This window comes from Rhinolophus hipposideros (genome assembly GCF_964194185.1).
Source record: "Rhinolophus hipposideros genome assembly, chromosome: 22".
Classification (NCBI taxonomy): domain Eukaryota; kingdom Metazoa; phylum Chordata; class Mammalia; order Chiroptera; family Rhinolophidae; genus Rhinolophus; species Rhinolophus hipposideros.
In genome coordinates, this window is record NC_138068.1 from 14,761,522 (window position 1) to 14,782,192 (window position 20,671).

General features: G+C 48.5%; 1 protein-coding gene across 18 annotated transcripts in view; it reads left to right on the forward strand.

Moving 5' to 3' along the window:
• Window positions 1–20,671, forward strand: part of PTPRT (protein tyrosine phosphatase receptor type T) — a 965,600-nt gene that overhangs the window by 900,565 nt on the left and 44,364 nt on the right. For all 18 annotated transcript variants that reach the window (XM_081034722.1, XM_081034718.1, XM_081034731.1 and 15 more), the window contains one exon: window positions 13,685–13,761. In XM_081034722.1, the coding sequence (XP_080890848.1) occupies window positions 13,685–13,761 (77 nt within the window). The remainder of the gene's footprint in view (window positions 1–13,684; window positions 13,762–20,671) is intronic.

Below are 20,671 nucleotides of genomic sequence, written 5' to 3' on the forward strand. Positions count from 1 at the left end.
TGCATTCCCAGCAGACCCTCTAACGCAGTGTACCACCTCGGCAGTGTCTTGGGGTGGGGAGGAAGGTCCAGCCCATGAGGGAGGCGCTGAGGACCCTCTAGCAAGAGAATAATGCAACGCTAGGAAGGCAGAGTCCTGAGCAAGGATGGATGCTCAGAAGGAGCCAGAAGTTCTGGCCTACGCCTGAAGGTTTAGGAAACGGCCAGCGCAGGGCTCAGAGGAGCCCAAGGCTACTTGGTCACACCAGAGACACGGTTTGAGGCATCACGAGTTCTGCCAGACCCCACTGCTAGTGGGGCAGAGGCTCCCAGGTGAGACCTTGCCACTCAGGGCCTGCATGGGCACAGGCGTTGGCTGGCCCGGAGCCTGTCGGAGGAAAGCAGGTTTTGTGCAGAGCTAGGGACCGTGATGGAAGGACGCCTTTTGCTCAGCAATGAGCATTAGCATTCCCTGCAGGCAGCCAGATGAGGGCAGTGCTACAGAGTTGGACCCCTCTGCAGTCAAACCGCCAGAGCTTCTATCCCAGCTGGGGGGCCCTGGGCACGTTACCTGAACTCTCGAAGCTCCCCTTTCCTCACCTTTCAAATGATGGGAATAGTAAAGATAGGATCGTTGCCAAAAGGTACCTGAAACCCTTGGCACCATGTCTGACACTGTTACTTCTCTTAGCCATAGAGTCCACTTTCTCAGAGTCACGGAGAAGCAGTGTGGATATTTCAGTCCACCATGTTTCAACCAGAACTCACTGAATGCACTTGTGAGGTCACAGAATAAGCCAGGTTGGGGACGGAGGCACCATCAGATGTCCCTTTTGGAAAGATCTCTAAGACAGCTGGCTGGGAGGGTGGTTAGATTGGGAGAGGCTCGAGGCAGGGGGACCAGTCAGGAGGCTATGGCAGAGGTCCCAGCAAGGGATTACCTGGCCTGAACAAAGCCACTAATAATACTGGTGTGTGACGGGTGCTCAATATTGAGTTCTGGGGTGACGGAGGGAAAGAGAGTGCCATATAACTAAATACCATGCACCGGTCACACACGTATCGTCACTGCCGAATATTCATGAGTATGGCCTTCAAAGCATCGTGCTACAGACAAGACAGCGTCACATCATGCAAAATGCTGAGCACAGGTTCCCATTAGAACAGGCGTCAACAACACACTTTGTCTGCCGCAGTGCAGCCAACCTGCACCTTGGGACATCTCACCAGTTGGGTAAATAACATTCCTTGGTCTCAGCTCTCAGAGTAACCCAGTTCAGCCAAAAAAAAAAAGAAGAAGACGAAGAAGAAAAACAACAACAACAACAAAAAAAGATCGTGAATAACAAATTATTTCTAGCGCTGCTCAGTGTTTTGTTTTGTTTAACTGTCTAGACATTGCCTAAGGAAAAGCATGAAGGAAGAAAGCCTAAGATATACAGGCAGTTTGGAAAGAAAGAAAGAGGCAGACGTTTCAGCTTAGCCATTTCCTGTGCTGATTCAGAAATGAGCTATGAATGGTCGACTAATCAGAAAACATTTATGATTTCTCTTTCGGAAGAGAGTAACGCAGACAGCAAGATTTCTTGCAAGGGGAGTGTTGGAAAGAGATATTCAAACCATCAGGAAATGTGTCTTAAGACGGATGACGTGTGTGCCTCCTCTACGCCCTGTGCTGGACACTGGGACACTCGGTCTCATTCCAGGTGTTCCCATTCTGATAGCTGCTTGCCCTGACCATCCTCTGCTCGAGGACTGTTCCTTAAACTATCTGGTCACTTGTCTGTTCCCCCCATCACATTGTAAGTTCAGATAGGTCACTAAAGTATAGGCTGTGAGACCTGTGTAATCACGCTAAGCCTTAGTCTTCACTCTATAAAATGGGCATGATGGTATCTTCCTCCTGGAGCTGCTGTACAGATAAGAACAAATAAATGACTAGAGCACAGTGAAGAGGCCCTGCCTCCCTGAGAGACAAGGATATCCAGGCTGGGCCAGGTGTCCAGGCAAAAGCCTGTGGAGGCTGAGCGTGAGAAGCCAAGCCAAAATATATGTCTCTCTAGACCCTACTGCTCACCTCTGCTCTCAGCACCTTTGCCCAAGCTATCAGTCATTGTCTCTCACCTGGCCTCTGGCCAGTCTGCTTTCTGGTTGCTCCACAGCTATCTTGGCTCCCCACTTTCTACCTAGCTGATCGCTGACAGAAGCTGGAGGGCCCGCCTCAAAACATGAATTGGATCACGTCATCTTCCTACTGAAGACCCTTCAAATGGCTTCTCTTCATTCTTAAACATGCCTTATCCAAAGTCTCTCAGCCACCTCTCCAGTCTCGTTTCCCACTGTGTCCTCTCCATAATGCCCTCCTCAATTAAGCCACACTGGCCTTTTTTCAGTCCCTTGAGCTTTCCATGCCTATCTATGCCACAGGACCTTTGCACATTCTGATCTCTCAAAATGCCCTGCCCTGTTCTCTTTGTTCTATAAATTCTATGTTTTCTTTAGGTTCTTAGTTCAATCATCACTTCCTCGGGGAATTCTGACCTTCTGAATTTGGTCATGATCCCACGACCAAGAGCATAATGTGTCTTCTTAGCCCTCGTCATCATTGTGATATGAGAGGCATTTGCATGACTATCTGTTGACTGCCTACCTCTCTCTCCTGCTCTGTGACAGCAGGTCCCTGACTGTCTTGTACTTCCATGTCCCCAAACGTGGCATATGGTTGGTGCTTAGTAAATAGGAACTGAGTGTTGGAAAGCACGGACTCACCGCAAGTTCCCAAAGGACTTGAGCCATGGGTCTCTCCCTTCTGGCTTCCCAAACAAACCAGAGAACACGCAGACAGGATGGATGAAGGAAGGCTGGATCAAGGTGACACTTGGAACAATGTCCCAGTAATGTCTTCCAATAAGGCAGAGGATACTGAAAAGAGCAGAGAGATGGGACACAGCGGGGAGAGAGGAAAAGAACAGTCCTATCCCCTCGGAGAGCTGCAGTTGAGAAGGCAGGATTCCAGGCCACAACGAGGAAAAACAATGAGGGGATTGGAACTCCATCACTGGGGCTGCAGAAGATTCTGTCAGCATCCCACTCACACGCTGTGTCCTCACCGCTTCCCTGTGTGGTACCACCAGCTGGCAGTACCAGCCTCCAGGGCCGAGAAGGAGAAGATGGGCAAGGCACCCAGCATGCAACATTCAAAGAGGTGCCCCCCTCTCAGCTGTTGACCCTGCATTTGCCTGACCCTAAGATCGAGCACCTTTTTAAAATGTGTGCCCAAGCCTCCTCACTTGATTTGCTCTCATCCTGCCCTACCTGCATCTCTTTGCCTGAGGACGTTCTCCAAAGCTGGGCCCGGGTGCGGTGCCCATGAGCTCCTCCCCCTCCCCCTTCGGTGGCGGTGGGGGCGTGGGGGAGGGTTTCTACACCTTTTCCAGAGTTGCCACTGGGAGGAGGCTGTGATGGCCCACAATAGTGAAGGACTTGACACCTCACCCTTTCTGGGCTGCCTTCACTTGGCTGTCTCCCTCGCCCCTTTTCCCACGGGTGCCCCCTTCTCCTCCTATTATAAAACTACTTGCACTGGAATCCTTACATCTACTTCTGGGGAAACCCAGACGGAAGCAGAGGAAATTCTAACACTTGATGACACCACCCAGATGGGCTTAAATAAACCTGAATCTACTTTCTAACTGAAGGGTCAATAATTCTGCAACAAATCGGGCCTGAAGCAGGTTTGTGCTCAGTGCTGAGACAGTTCCAAGGTAACCAGTGGGTGCAAAAGCAGCATCAGATATTCAGGGGAACCAAGAAAGAAGACCAAGTCCTGGAATTGAAATGAGAAAGGTAAAAGAGAAACAGCCCCGAGGACTGGAAAGGGTACCTGCCCTTCCACGTGTTCCTTCCCAAGGCGAAGTCTGCCCTGTCTTGATAAATAGAAATATTCTCGGCACAAGAAGAAAACCGGCTGTGATTAGCATCCTAAGGAACCCAGAGTACTGAAAGGCTGGAGTGGAGGACAAAGGCCCAGGCCAGGGAGAACAGAAAAGATTAAAGGAGAAGAGAGGGAGGGAGGGCACTGCCTGTCAATGAGCAATGCAAGAGAAACCTTGGCTAAATAAGCCCTTTCTTCCAGATGATTCTGTTTAGAATTTAGTAATAGAGACAGTGGGGTTTCCAGAGACTGGAAATGGAAAGGAAGTGAAAGGGAAGGAAATGAATGGGGAAACAGAACAAAGAGTTCTTTGCTTTCAAGTAGCTCTGGACAGAGACTGTGAACAAGGGGAAATTGCAAAAATACGAAAGCATTCCCCATGTGGAAGTTCTGGAGGGGGCTTTCTAGAGCGGCAGGAGGAAATTACACTGAGGGAAGGAAGTGATCTCGGGGGTTGCAGAGTTTACAGAATATGGCTCCCCCTCTGGGATCAGGCAGGGTCCCAGCAGGAAACAGATGGGCACCTCAAATGGGGGGATTTGAGGAGAATTTAATCAAGTGAATTTTTTTTATAAAAGGGTAAGTCAGCTGTAGGGAGACTATAAGGAATGGTGGGGTACCCTGGGGCTAATACCACCCTTAGGCCATACAGGATGCAGTCGGGAGAGATTACCAAGACGCAGAGAAAGATGACCTAATTGGAGGTGAGACATTTAGTGGTGTCGCAAGGCACCCATGGTGACCCCAACAAAGAGAGCAGAAGGAATAAGGTCCTCGATCACACTCTCTTCTTTTTGTCCAGTCTTCTGCCTATACTTTCCTTTGGCTAAACGCAACTGGAAGCCAGTGGGCAAGAGAATCAGCAGACCTCGTCCACTGGTTCTCAAAGTGTGCTCCCTGGAGCAGCGGCGCCAGCATCACGTGGGAGTCTGTTAGAAATGCTCATTCTTGCCCAGCCCAAAGCTACTGATTCAAATTCTGCGGGTGGGGTCCAGGCACCTGTGTTTCTCAAAGCTCTCCAGGTGACGCTAATGCACGCTTAATTTTGAGAACCCCCAGTCTTGTCCACAGAGATCAGCCCCTGGATTAGAAACCAGGTACAGAAAGCTGGGGGTGGTCTGAAGGACCAGCAAGAGACCTGGTCCATCTCCTAAGATTTCTTCTCCCGTAACCTAAGACGACCCCTGGGCTCAGGTGTACTGGAGCATTGGACCCTCATGAGTATTGGACCCTCAAGCTCGTCTCAGTTCTGCCCTTTACCTCATTCATGACTTTCAGCAAGGTCACTTCGTCTCTCTGGCCCTCAGTTTCTCTCCTCTCGTTGCAAAGAGGACAAATTAAGATGGATGAATATTGACTCTCAATCTGGTGTGCAGGTTTTTAAACCTACGTGAGACTTAGCCTGGGCTCTCTGAGTTCACAGACAAGGAGAGACGGTCCAGAGATTCAGAACCCGACCTGAGATCACGCAGTGAGTCTGCAGGACAGTGACAACCAGAGCTCTGGGCTCGTGCCCCTCCCCAGGGACCCCTCTGTGCCCCTCCGTGCTCTTGGGGGATAACGTGGTAAGGGCTCTGACCTCAGAACAGATGGCAGACTGGGCAGAGGCTGTCCTGACTTCCGGGGAAGAATGTGGGTTCGAAACAAACCCAGAGGCTTTTTGCTCACAGATTTCTCTGCTGATTTCTGGGGTGACAAAGTGGGTACCTCGTTCAGAGCTCCCAGCTCGTGGCCTCCATTCTTCTGTCAGTCTCTGAGCGGGGCTTTGCCTGAAACAATCATTCATCAGATGGGACTCTGCCCTTCGAACTCCTCTCAGTGCTCTGCCCCTCTCCTTCCACCAAAGGTTTCATCTGTTGGGCGCTGCAGAGGGGAGCTGCCCAACCTCAGTTAGCATGGAATTAACAGAACCAGGAGGTGCACAGAATATAGGGCTGTTTCCCTCTCGTACCCAAGCCACCCTCTCTCTCGATAGTGGCAATTCAATCAAGATTGAATGTGCAGACCTTTAGCTTCAATGAGGTACCCAGGCTGTCTCGGCAGAATTACCTGCTTCCTCCCTCTTCTCCCGTGCAAGATGATGGCATTAACATTTCCAGTTCTTCTATAAAATGATTTTTTTTCAGCCCCACAATTCATTGTAATGAGTCAAATCTCTTTCCTCTGAAAAATCATACCTTTTCTTTACCCTCCTCAGTGCCCAAAAGACAGGAAGAAAGAATATCACATATCCAAATGATAGCGTCTCCCCTGCCCCACCTGTTTGGAGTGATTCTCTCTTTAAATGGATGTGACTTGAGAAGCATGACTTCTTGGGCTACCTTTGATGATGGGGGAAGGGAAGAGGAGCTGTGATTTGTTTTGAGAGGTAGAACTGTGCAAAGGAGGAAACGGAGCGCTCTCCTCTGGGCGGGCATGGGGACACAAAGGATGGGACAAGTGTTGGAGTCAGAACTGGCCTGGGAGGCTGTGGAGGCCACAGGTCTTGGGGTTCTAGAAGGGATAGGGACCCCATCACACACTCTAGAAGGAAGCTCCTCCTGAGTTGTTAGACTTCTTGGAGCCTTGAGTTTCTCATCCATAAAATGGGTTAGGATACACACACTCGCAGGGTTACTGTGAGAACCACATGACCTACTGGATGTTATTGAGCGCTATTCTCAGGCATCCTTCAGGCCTCTAGAATAGTACCTGGAGTCTTACACGCTCCACACAGGCTAATTCCCATACCTTACCGCCTAACACCAGGTGCATCTCTAGTCTTATAGCCCAGTTCCAGTAGGTCTTTTGGTCTTTCCCAAGACAAATGGAAGTGAATAGTCAGGACACTTCTATGCTAAATAACTGGACTGGTCTGAACATTAGAACCTGAGTGTGATTAGAATCTCTTGGGGGCCTTGTTAAAATGCAGATTGCTGGGCCCCACCTTGGAGTTTATGATTCAGCGGGTCTGGGCTGAGACTCAAGTATTTTCATTTCCAACGAGTTCCCAGATGTTGCTGATGCCATTGGTTAAAAGGCTATTTTTTGAAAACCGCTGGTCTAGAGTAACTATAAAATTGAATTGAATACATTTATGTTGGTTTCTTACAACACCCAGCTACTTTTGCTTCTTTCCTCTTTTACTTCTTAGAATAGTCTGCTAAGGTAGATGTGATTTTGGTGTTATAGTTGGGTAAATTGAGGCTCAGGGAAGGTAAGAAACTTGCCCCAGGTAATATGGTTAGTGTGTGGCAGTCAGGTCTGCCTCCAGAGCCCACCCAATCCTTGACCTCTCTGCTGCTGACGGCAAGAATTGGCCGCCAATCTTGAGACACGACATGCTGGGTCTTCAGCTGGGGTGAGGAGTCCACTCTGAGAAGAGGAAAAACTTGAGTACAGGATCCAGGCAGCCTTGTGTAGAGGGAAAAGCCATGGGCCCCAGGACAGGTCACCCAAATCAACTGCATGGTTGTAAGCAAGGTGCCTGCCCCGTTCTGTTTCTCAGCCTTTCAGGCGTAAATATGAACTCATTTACTGAACAGATAATGATCGAGCACCTGCTATGTGCCACACACCGTAGAGGAATTCAATAAATGAGGTGCCCTTCCTTAGATAGGGTATGAAGGGGAGCCAGAGGTTAATCGGTTACGGAAATGCAACTGCCGGAAGAACGTGGAAGGCAAGTACAGGGAGCTATCGGAGTCCGGGATGGAGAGATCACACGGGAGGGTTGAAGAATGAGATGTCGCCAGCCTATGGGGTTTGGGGTGTTCCTTAACACGTTCAAAGGCCCTGAGGTCAGAGCAGACATCATGCGTGTGAGCAACCGAAAGAAGGGCACGGGGAGCAGGGCATGAGGCTGGACTGGGAAGTGGGTCCCACAGGCAAGGCATTGTGGGATCTGGTAAGGCTTTATTCTCTGTCAGCGGTGTCCTGGAGCTCATTCCTAGCAGCTTGCAAGCACAGATTGTTCAATTGTCAGTAATTTTGTGAGCTAGTTGATGTCATGTTGGTAGCTTGGAATCAGTCAGAGTAGGAGTATTTATACCACAGAAATCAGCAGCCGTTACAGGTCAGGGCCTTGTTTCCTCCAGAGAGCTGTTTGTTAAACATTTGCCAACATATCCCTGGTGTTTTTCCTAAAACTACAAGGAACAGATTGATTGCAGGAGGGGTGATGTTTCTGCCGTGTTTGAGGGGCCCTTTGGATCGCCATGTCTTTGTAGTATGTCTTCCTTCTACCGGCTGCCAGCGGTTCTCTCCTCCCCACCAGCCCCTGAGAGCCAGGTGGAGTCAGGCTCCTGCACCTCCCTCTTACCTCACTGTGAAGGAGTTTGCTTCTCCTCTATGTGACTCTTCTCAATTCTTCTTGTCTTGAATATCAAACGAGGAGTTCCAATTGAGCTGTTTTTCAAGCTTGCAAAATGTAGATAGAGCGTAATGAATGTTCTGGGCTGCTTGTAAATTACCTTGTATAAACTTCACGTCGTCCGCTGCCCCATCCCTCTCCATGTGCGTGTGCATAAACACAATTTTTATCCATCTAATTACATAAAGTTAGACGAGGAAGGGGACACAGAATAATATTAGCATCTCCCAGAAGGAATAAATAAACCATGAGGACACTCTTTGCGATGCCTTTCCGACAAACCATGGCTGGATTCTGCCCTTAAACGAGGCACACACACAGCACTGCCTTTGCACCAAGGGAGGTTTATGTCTGGGAAGAAGGGCAAATGGGGAGCCCTAAATTTCTAAGCATCTCTGCCAATACCTCACGACCTGCTTCACGTCCAGCCAACAACCCCCCGCCCCATTTATTAAGCACCTGCTATGTACCCAGCACTGTTCTCACATTTTTTAGAATTTTAGATTTACAGAAAAATGGAGCAGAATGTACAGAGTTCCCATATGCTCTGTTCCCATACACCTCCAGTTTCTCCTGTTATTAACACCTTGAACTGCTGTGATATGTTTGTTATAACTGATAAGCCAACATTGACCCATTAGTATTAGCTGAAGTCCATAGTTCACGGAGTTCACTCCTCGTGCTGTACAGTTCTTTGGTATTTACAAATGTCGAATGTCATGTATCCACCATCATGGCATCATACAGGATACTTTCACTGCCCTAAAAATGCCATGCTTCACCTATTCCTCCCTCCCTCTAAGTCTCTGGCAACCACTGATTTTTTTACTGTCTCCATAGTTTTGCCTTTTCCAGAATGCCGTCGAGTTAGAATTATACACGACGAAACCTTTTCAGACGCATTCTTCACTTAGCAGTACACATTTAAGTTTCCTCCGGGTCTTTTCATGGCTTGACAATTCATTTTCTTGATATCATTCAATAATGTTTCATTGTCCAGATGTTCATCCGTTGACCCAGGGAAAGACGCCTTGGTTTTGGTAATTGTGAATAAAACTGCTATAAACATTCTCATGCAGGTTTTTGTGTGGACGTAAGTTTTCAACTCCTCTGGGTAAATACCAGAGATAGCAATTGCTGGACTCTATGATAAGAGTCTGTTTGGTTTGGGAAGAAACTGTCTTCCAAAGTGGCTGTACCATTTTGCATTCCCACCAGCAATGACTGAGGGTTCCTGTTGCTCCACATCCTCTCCAGCATTTGGTGTTGTCAGTGTTCTGGATTTGGGCCATTCTAGTAGGTGTGTAGAGGTGTCTCATTGTTTTAATTTTTAATCCCCTATGACATATGACGTTGAACACTTTTTATATGCTTATTTGCCACCTGTATATCTTTTTTGGTACGGTATCTGTTCAGATCTTTTGCCCATTTTTTAATTGGGTCATTTGTTTTCTTATCGTTGAGTTTTAAGAGTATATTTGTACCTCGTGGATGCAAGTCCTTTATCAGATATGTCTTTTATTTATTTATTTATTTATTTATGTATGTATGTATGTATGTATGTATGTATGTATGTATGTATGGGGAAACGGTGTGTTTCTCCAGGACCCATCATCGTTGTCCTTCAATCTAGTTGTGGAGGGCGCAGCTTAGCTCCAAGGCCAGTCGCTGTTTTCAATCTTAGTTGCTGGGGGCGCAGCCCCACCATCCCATGCGGGAATTGAACCGGCAACCTTGTTGTGGAGAGCTCGTGCTCTAACCAACTGAGCCATCCGGCTGCCCCTATCAGATATGTCTTCTGCAAGTATATTTTCCAAGTCTGTGGCTTGTCTTTTCATTCTCTTGAAAGTATGAATGTTCTCATACTTTCTATGCCTGAGTTTCCTCATTTAATCCTCCCAATAGTCTGTGAGCTACTATGTAGTATTGACCCCCACTCCCCGTTTTTGGTAAGGAACCAAAGGCTAAGAGAGACCAATTGACTTTACCGAGCGATGGAGCTAAGATGTGAACCCAGCTCTGACCCTTAGCTTCATACCTCACATCACCAGAGTATCCTACTTGGCACAGGTTAGCTCATGCAGGAATGAATCTTGGTCATTTCATACTAAAATAGCCTTTCACAGTCTCAGAAAACAGAGTCTGTATTTGGATGCCCTGCAGAGCCCAGCATGGTTACGTGCATTGAACTGCCTTAACATGGCATGGAGAGACCTCTGTATTCTAGTCCCTGCCCACCTCCTCTGTCGGTTCTCCCATTGCTAATTCCTTCATACTCTGTTTCTAAGACAGGAAACTTTTTAGATCACCCAATGTGCTTGTTTTCTCAGGATCTCTGCACTTTGTCAGGATCTCTTCACTCTCGCCATGTCCTCCAACGGAAAGACCCTTCCTCATTGCCCACTGGTCAAGCTTTACTTTTAATTCCTCATTCACACATCACCCCCCAAACCCTCCATTCTCCACTTTGTAGACCTTGGACTTCCACTTCCATGTACAGTCTGTCTCCCTCACAACACTGACAAACACCTTAAGTATGAGTGTCACTTTGATAACATGTTCTGAGTCCCTTCAACAAGCCTGCACATAGTAGGTGCTCAGTAAATGTGTTCTTAATAAATGAACAAAGAGGAGATATTGGCAAACATCATCTCCTCTGGGGGTTAGAAGCACCTTTCATCTTTAAAACTATTTAACTAAAAGAAATGTTTGTTTCATTGTGTTCTGTTTTCAGTGATTTTTGCTTTCATATTTTAAATTCCACTGTATATTAAACAAAATTACCTTTCAACATTTTAAACCAGAATCTCTGTTCCCAGTGCTATAGACCTGGGAGCAAGCATAACTCAATAAATACAAGGGATTTTTGAATCAATAAGTCATTAGTGAGACCAATGCATGAAAACACAATATGCATTTTCACTTTTTTAAGGCTTACGCATTTTATAAGCACTGGTGACAAGGCCTGGACTCAGAGCTGGGCCTTGCTGAACCCCTGCTGGGTGGGATGTTCCTGAGGAAGTCCCACTCTCTGGGGCGTGGGTAATACTGCATGAGCTGGGGACCAACCATTTGCACAGATGCCAGGAGTAGTTAGTACCTATGAGATTCTAGAAGCCCAGGGACCATTGTGTGGACGGAACAGGGGTTCATGGTCAGACAGAGCTGAGATAGAATCCCAGTCTCATAATTATAGGGTGGGTATCATGGGAAACTCGCTTAACCTCTCTGAGCTCCAGTTTCTTCATCTATGAAATGAAAATAATAATAATAATACAATGTTATGGTATTATTATAATAACCTATCGAGTTCTTTGGGGGGAATAAATGATGGAGTAAGGTAATGTATGTAAAGTCTCTGGTACCTACGATGAACTCCATGAAGGAGTTCAAACTCCTCCCCCACTCGCTCACCCACCCAAATGGGTGACTTAGACACCCCACCTACTCCCTCTAGTTGCTTCTGCTGAAACTCTGCCCTATGATGAGTTTAAAAAGTGTCATCCAGTGTATCTCAGAGTCTAGCACAGTGTCTGGCATATGGCAGATGCTCAATGAATAATTTTTAATTAATTAATTAATCCATGGCTATGGGGAGGTTTTTGTCCACTCCTGGACCTGTTTGCCCGTCCTGAGACCCATTCCTTGCCTTCTCCTGCTCACCTTTCTCGACCAGGGGACTGACCCCATAGGTTGCATTTCTTAGTCTCTCATCAACTGGCTTCTGGCTGGGTTTGGCCAATGACATGCACCGATGGAAGACTGGAGGGCGGGAGAGAGGAAGAGGCAGCGCTATTTGTCCCCCTCAGTCCCAATCACTGGCTCCTTTCGCAGCCAGGTGGCTTCTCCTTTTATCTAGCTCCACCCAAGAGGCTCCCTGCAGCTCCAGTTCCCAAGGCCCCTGAGCTCTGGAACTCAGCCTCCTTCCTCTATCCCATCATCCCTGGGGAGGTCGGGTCTCTGTGCTGGTCTTTACCTCTGAGTTACTTCACCTTCTTCCATTGGGCTTCTCAGCTTTTCCATCACCCAGGTAACCACTTCTCTGTTGTTAGTTCATTTTGCTGTGGACACTTGAAGTGGTTTCTGATATTTGCTGAGACCGTTCTTTGGAAGCCCGAGTGCCTGGACCCAGAGTGAAGAAAACCCCACTCTGCCAAGCTCTACCATCCACTGGCCATGTGGCCAGTCAGTCTTTGCGTACCTCAGTTTCTCGTTTATAACAAGGGCTGACAGCACCCAGCCTGCTTCTCTCACAGGATCAGTGTAAGAGTCTACGGTGGCGATCCAGTCATACGATCACTGAGTACCTGTCACACGTAGAGGTGCAGCGGGCAGAGCAGGGAACACAACAGTTAGTGTCCCTGTTCTCAGGGCGCTCCAGTTAGTAGTAGTAAGTGTGCGTATAAACTGCAAAGTACTGCGTAAGTCTAGCCCACTAAGATGACCCCAGCTCCCTGGCCCCTGGCAACCCTTGGGGATGCTCAAAGCTCTCCAGCCCACTTGCTTGGCGCCCCAGCCCTGCCCTAGCGGAAGGTGCACTGGCCAGTGGATGCCGTGACATGCAGTGACATGTGTACAGTGACCCGGGCAGGGAGCTGGGCCCCCCTCCCAAGCAGACCCAGTGGGGGTGTTTTCTTTGCATGTGTCTATTCATGTCGGAGCTCATGTTAATTAATTGTAAAGGATTAGCCTGATTCTTCTGCTGCGCTAGTTTTTTTTTAATAGTTTTTATGTGGTGTTATTGAAGTAAGCGTGCCATCGACCAAGGCTGCAAATCTTGTTTATGCCTAGATTGTGTTTGAAATGGTATTCTCTGTAACATGATTTTTAGTTATTGATGACCTCTTTTGTAATGATTTAGTCGGCTTCACTTGAATGATAGTATTGATAACAGTATGTGGCCAACAATCTACTTGAAACAATACTCCAAGAAGCAAAAGAAAAGCAATTTGTGCCCATGTGGAAAATAGGTAGATTTGCGGTTTTCAAGCAGGCATGAAAATAGAGTGTATTAATCCCAATTCAACAAATCTCGCTTCCTGAGTGTTTCCATATAGTCTCTTTTACATGGTCTTACGGAGAAAGTATTCCCATCCCATTGTAATAGCAAAATCATTAAGACTTAAAGAAGCAGGGAAGGGTAGGGAATGACAAAGCCAGAATTAGGGGGCAGGTGGAAAAAACAGAAGTACACGCATGTCCTTTTCAAGGCATAGCAATCTCCCTGAGCCTCAACTTCCTCATCTGCAAATGAGGATAAGTGATGAGGGCAGTGCTGGGGTGAGATGAGAGGGTGTACCAAAGTAGCATAATGCTTGGTGTGCAGTAATTAATAAATGGTTGCTCTGAAGGAGAGCAGGGCTGGTGCCTCCCCCAAACGCCCCTTCTCACCCATCCCCTTGTTTTCTGTTCTCTCTGCAGATGACCATTCCCGAGTGAGGCTGCTGGTGTTGGATGGAGACCCACACTCTGACTACATCAATGCCAACTACATTGACGTGAGGGTCCTCCTGGGGCTGGGCAGCCCGGGGCTGGGGTTGGCTTATGATCTATGGCTGTCCCACAGCCTTTCCCCAGAAGGTGGCCTCGCCAGCACACGTGCAGAGCTGTCTGGATCCTTCCTGATTTGGATAATTCGTGTAACCCAAGTTAATCATCCAGATAAAGCTGCATCCTCTTTCAGGCTGGCTGGAGTAGCCTGCTCTGCAGGAGACCCAGGACAGATGCCAGTCGTGTGTATTCACCCACTAATTCATTTGTGATCTGTTTATCCATCCATTCGTTCATTTGAAGGTGCAGCCAGTTAGGCAACAAAAATGTAAACGTGCCTACTGTTTGTTGGATGCTATGGGAACCATAACGCTAAAAATGCCATGGTCCTACCTACCCTCTAAAACTTAAGCAGGAGGATGAGCTATGCACATCCATAATTCCAGGGCAAACTAGGAAGTGATTGTCATCAGTTCAGAGAAAATGCTACAGGGATTCAGAGATGAGGGGGGAAATGGCTTCTTCCATCAGGAATGCAAACATGTGATATGAACCAAAGCTTCAAGCGCTGGGAGCATTTAAAATCAAAGAGGGGGATGATGGGACTCTGGTTAGAACAGCACAGCCGAGACGTAGCAGCTGGAAGCAAAGATATGTGACAGGTCAGTATGAGTACATAACGAGAATAATGGAAAATGGGGTTGGAACAACATCATTGGTGGTCGGTGATCAAACTTAGGACGCCAGACTTTATCCTGTAGGCAAGAAACGGCGATTGAATGGTGTTGATTAAAGAGCTGAGCTTTGGGATGACTTATGTATCACCAGGGATAAGAGAGACCAGAGGGAAGAGAGTCTGGGATTAGGACACCCAGCTAGGAAAGGGGCTGCTTCAGTATTCCAGACACCATCGAGAAAGGGGCCAATTACAACGGGAATCAAGATGGGTGCCCATGGACGTGGGAAAGTTTACAAAGGGAGAGCGTGGCCCCTGAGGCCTGGTGGACATGCCAGCAGGGCTGATGCGAACCGGGCTTCTCAGGACCTCAGCTCGGAGCCCAGAGACCTTGACGAATGGCCGAGAGATCCTCCTTGGCTTCTCTGACTCCCAAGTGTTTTTACAGACGAGCTGTAAAGTGCAGTGGCCTGCTCTTGAATTCCCCATAAGCTAGGCTGAACCAGATGATTCGTCCATTCAACAAACATTTATTGAGCCTTGTACTGGTTCTTTGCCTGTTTGCCCTCAGATCTATTCCTTGTCCTTCCCCATTCTGCTTTGTATTGCTGGCATGAGTGTGCGTGCGTGCATGCGTGTGTATGAGTATGTTTGTGTCTCCGTGTGAGAATGTGTGTCTGTGTGTGTATGAGTGTGTGTCTCTGTGTGTGTCTCTCTGTGCATATGTAAGTGCATGTGTCTGTGTGTAGGTGTATGAGTGTGTGTGTGTGAGAGTGTGAGAGTGTATGAGTGTGTCTATGTGAGTGTTTATGTGTCTGTGTGTGTCTGTGTGAGTGTGTGTGTATATGCGTGCGTGTGTCTGTGAGTGTGTATGAGTATGTGTGTCTGTGTGTATGAGTATGTGTGTCTGTGTGTGAGTGTGTGTGTGTGGTACAGGAAGGAGAGCAAGCTGACCCTTTCAAGGGAGGCGCTAATGGGAGACTGGAAGGTGAAAGGAAGGAGAACCGGCGTATTTCTCCTCCTCTCTTGCTTCCTTGGGCGGCCGCTCCAGCAGTGGCTGCCTCCAGCGTCCGTCAAGCAGGCCCACCAGAGTGCTAGCCTCTGCCAGGCAGCCCCAGCTCTTGGGCTCTGGTAGCTTCTCTGTCTCTCATTATCGGCTAGTCATAGGGCTGGTCACATTCTCCTGCTGTTGTGGGTTTCTGGGTTGCCCTGCTGTTCCTGGTTTGGCATTTCAGCTCCTCTGTCACCTGGGTAACCAACTCCTGATACTGAATGCCCTCTGTCTGAAACATGGAGCAGTTTTTAGTTCCCTGCCTGGACCCTGGCTATCAAAGGGCCTACATGTGGTCAGAAACTGGGGATGGAGCTTCAGTTTCAGTCAAGATAGGCACAATCTCTGCCATCTCGGCCCTTCAGGAATGTTCACAAGCAGACGGACAGTTCTGAACAGCCTGTCTCCAGCCTGGAGAAAGCACTCTGAGCATTCACCCATCATACCTTCTGCGTTTCCCTCATGTATTAGTATTCATTTCACAAACACTGAGCAAATCCCCCTTAGTGTGCTGGAAATACAGACCTCACAAAGGACTCAAGTCTGGGGAGGGAGTCAGATTAGGAAAGAGACCCTCACAGAGCAGGGGCTAGAGGGAAAAGGAGAATCAAAGCCTCAAGAGGGAGTTGAGGTAGTCTGTGAAGGCTTCCTGGAGGAGGTGATACAGTGCTGCCTCAGCCAATGAATAAGAGTCAGCCATGCAAGAAATGTTGATAGTAACCTAAGAAGTATTGACCACCTCTCACATGCCAGCATTCCCTTCGCTAGTATCACAACCTTACAAAGCAAGTGCTGGTACTTCCCATTTCCAGGTGAGTAAGCTGAGGCTCATATAACTTATCCAGGATCACACTGCTAGGAGGGCAGAGAAGAGGGAGCAGGAGTCTGAATCAGGGTGCCTCCCCCACCATGCTCTGCTGGCTTTAATAATAAACATAAAGCAATGACAACAGCCCGTAACTCTAAGTGAGTCTCTCTTGAAACCTACGATGGGGGGGTTGAAATGAGCCTGTTTATTCAGACCTCTCAATACTCCAAGGTAGGCAATCACAGCCATTTTCCAGAAAGAGAAGTTGAGATTTAAAGAGATTGCAAAGCTCGTCTAAGGCCACGCAGCTGGTCAGCGGCAGAACCAGGAGACAAACCAGACCCACGTGATGCCTAATCCACGTTTCTTCCTCCCACCCCCCCCACCCACTCCCGGGCACCACTGTGCAGCCAGCACACAGTGGGCACTGGGCCAGCATGTGCTGAACCAGACTGAGTTGTTTCCTTCCATTTCCGCTTGGCCTCATCTACCACTGAATGGATGTGTCAGCCCTGCGGCCATGGCCCACGTGGGGTCTGCTGCCCAACTTGCCATATCCTGCATTTGTCATCTGATAACCTCCAGCAAAAGTTAGTTTTCTAGATAGACACTCGATCCAAAGGTGAGTGAACATCTGAATGAATGAAGAGCCATTCATCTGGTGAAGAGCCAAGACAAGCTGTGGTATTTCATAGGCAACAAATGAGATTCCTGGAAATGCAAGTGAGTCTCGGCAACATCTACAGTAACAATGCCTCCCCTTTCTGCCAGGTTCTAGCATCATAGGGCATCCTGCAAGCCAGTAGGAAAAGAGACCAGAAGTCAAGGTTAGGAGCCTTGCTCAAGGTCATCTAGCTAGAATCCAGTTCTCTGCCCACCTAGGACACACCACAACCTTCTCCCTCTCTCTTTAAGGAGTAGCTCATGCCGAGCGGCCAAACAGCCTCTGCTAGGTGGTGCCTTCATATGTGCTGTTTAACATGTGTTGGATCTCAGTGGTTATGGTCAAGGGCTCACAAGACCCAAGTTATGAATTCAATCCTTGTAGGGCCTGTGGAATCTGGGCATTTCAGCTTACTAGCTTTATGATCTTGGGTAAATTATTTACTCGTTCTGATATCTGTAAAATGGGATAATAACGCCACCCCAGAAGCATTTGATAAGTGATGTAAAGTATCTGTCAGGACCTCACCGGGAAACAGGCTCACTCAAAGGGAGTAACCCAGGAGAGGTTAACAAGGGTGGAAATAGATTAAGGGAAACCAACCGGATGGAAACAGGGTGGGGTGCAGTGTACCCCACAACAGGGAGCTCCGGGCCTAGAGAGGGAGAGAGTAGATGTAAGGAGAGCTGTAGCTCCCTTGGTAGGAGCTGTAGCCTTTGATAGAGAGTCAAGGCCAATCCACGGTGACCTGACAAGGAGGGACGTAAAAGAACATACACCCCAAGCTCCTCAAGGCCTCTGAGCTCCTGCTTCTGTGCCCCATGGACCAACACCAACCAGAAGCCGGAAGGCATGGAAGTTGATGGCGTGATCCATACAGGTCAGCCTCCACGGCACAGAGCAGAGCTTGGAAGGGAAGAGTGGGGACATGGAGGGACAGAGAGCACAGCAAGTGCAAGCCCTCTCCAGCACAGAGTTCCCGATACAGGGTGGAGGGTAGGAGAATCACCTACTATCTACTCCAGCAAAGTTAGTCCCTGGGGTTTCAATGGGGATTCCTGGGAAGCCAGTGCTCGGGACAGCTATCTCCTCCTCACCTCTTTGTCCTGGCCTCCACCCCAGCGGAAACCCTCCCAGCTCTCTAAAGAACTCCCTGTCCACCATAGGATCATTTATCCACAACCAGACCTTGACAATCCATGCAAACGACTCCATGTGGATAATGAGCTGGATGGGGCCCGCCCTGTCTGTGCCTCCAGCAGCCGTGGTTCCGCTACCGTCCAAACCACCCCGCTGGCAGGTTTGTCTGCGCCCCCGAGGATGTACTGGCCACTTGAATCTGTTATAAATTACCAGTCTGGAAATAAATATTGTATCTGGGTCCCCAGTAAATAACAGATACATGAGTGCAGCGTGAGATAAATGCGTTTTGGATGCAAACCTCTTTCCCCTTGCTCACAGACAGATGGAGGCAGGCTCGGGGCTGGTTGGCAGTCGGTCTGCGTGCAGGAGAGGTAGGACTTAAATGAACGCAGAGTTCTTTTCAGGTTAGGAAGTTTTCTGTCCAGCTCCGGGCAAATCCCCAGAGGAGCCCCAATTGAGCAGTTCATTTCCTTTCATCACTATGGCTGAGGAGTGTTGTTCATGGTTAGAATGTTTTCTCTGCGGAGACTGTATGGGTTCTTGGAGGCCAGAGAGAGTCTCTTTACTCAGATGCAGCCTGGGGGCAGGCATGCGGCATGCATGCGTGCGTTCGATATGTATTTGTCAAGGCTGGTGGCCCAGGCAGACTTCACTGGGCATAGCCCTGCCTGTTGGAGCTCCCGTTCAACTGGGGACATAGACTGTTAGCATGTAAATAAGCAAAGCATGGTATGCCATTTGTGCACTGAAAAAAGTAAACCAGAGAAAGCAGAAAGAGGCTGACAGGTGGTCAGGGAAGGGCTGTCTGGGGAGGTGACTGCCAGCAGAGCAGAAGTCTGGATGGAGGGAGAGTGCAAACCGCTCAGTGACCTGGGGACAGACCCAGCAGGCACAGGGAATGGCCAGTGCTAAGGCCTCTAGGCAGAAACATGATCGCTGTTTCTGAAGAAGAGCAAGACAGCCAGTGAGCCATGGGGAGAGTGGTAGTAAAACTGAGACTGTTGCTGAAAGGATGAAATGGGAAGAACAGGGACGTCGAGAGGCAATTCAGCCACCACAACTTCAGAGAACACTTCTCTGGCCTCCTCGGCAGAGGTGGCTCCCCATGGGAGCGCCACACACCTCCCCCATCTTCCCTTCCCCCAGTTTGTTGATGTCTGTAAGTTGCTCAGAAGCAGAGCCCACATCCATCTGGGTCACTTTTATATTTCCAGTGCCTTGTGCATAAAAGGAAGTACTCAGTTTACACTTGCTGAGTGAGTGTTGAATGATTGAGCAAACAAATGAATGAACAAAATGGTGAACCCAAGTCCTCTAACCCCACAACTGCAATGTGAATTTCTTGCTCAGAATTTCATCCCGTTGACTTCCAAGCACACGAGAATCTTCCAAATCAATTTCCTCCAGAGGGGCTCTGGTCTTCTAACCCATGCCTTAAGGGAGTACCTCAATCTCACCTCAAAGACATATTCATACCTGAATGCCACCAAACAGCCTTTGCTGAAAATTGCACCCAGCTCTGGGTGCCCTGTCCCATGGCCCAGAAGGAGAAAAGCACAAAAAACTTAGGGTGGTACATGTTGTAAGTGTGTTAACTGGGCATATAGAAAGTCCTGCAGGACCGCTCAGCAGGAAGGAGGTCTCTTTTGAAGTGCAGTGTGGGAAGCTGGGACATAGGGTACATGTGTTTGTGGGCTGGGATGGAGAGGGACAACTGGAAATGAGGCTGGAGATGAGAATGGAGATGGATGACTAGTCCCGAGCTACGGCGTTTGGACATTACTATGCCGGCAATGGGGAGCCACTGCAGGCTTTTATGTGGGGAAATACCGTAATCAGATGTGCATGGGAAGGTCACTCTGGCAGGAAGGAGGTGGGCCATGGGACCAGACTGAAGGCAGGGAGGCCGGCAAGAGACTGGTGCCGTGGCCCAGGTTAGGGAGGACGAACACTGTGAGAAGTGATGATGGGATGACAGAAGAGGGTGGATTTAACAGACCGCATCGTTCCACACTCTCAGTACTATTTTCTGTTCCCAAACCTCCTCAAGAAAACTCCCAGAGTCTCATTCTTCCTGTGAGCCTGGGAAAGCCTATCCATCTTGACTTGGATGAACAGATAGCTCTTCAGACCTCTCCCCTTCCTTCTTACCTCCCATGTCTCAGCAACGCTATGATGTAAATCCTATTATCCCCTATTTAACAGCAAAAAGTCAGTTGAGGCAGAAGGTTAAGTAATTTGCCCCAGACCTCACAGCCTGTAAGGGACACAGCCAGGATTACAAACCCAGTAAGTGAGGTCCAGAGTCTGCACGTAACCACCAGGCCAGGCTGCCTTTCTAGTTGGTCTCTCAACAAGCTTGTTTCTTGGCCCTGGGCTCTTGAGTTTCACACTGTACCAGGCTCCATGGAAAATTTTTTTAGAACTTAAGAGGCATTGTTTGTCCTCAAGAAGCTGACAGCCTAAGAAGATAGGAATATTCAAAATGCTTAGGGGGAGCTGTTGATTCCTAATGGTTAGTCCAACAGTTCTGGTCATAATATTGGCCTTGGGGGTACCAACAATCCACCCAAGCA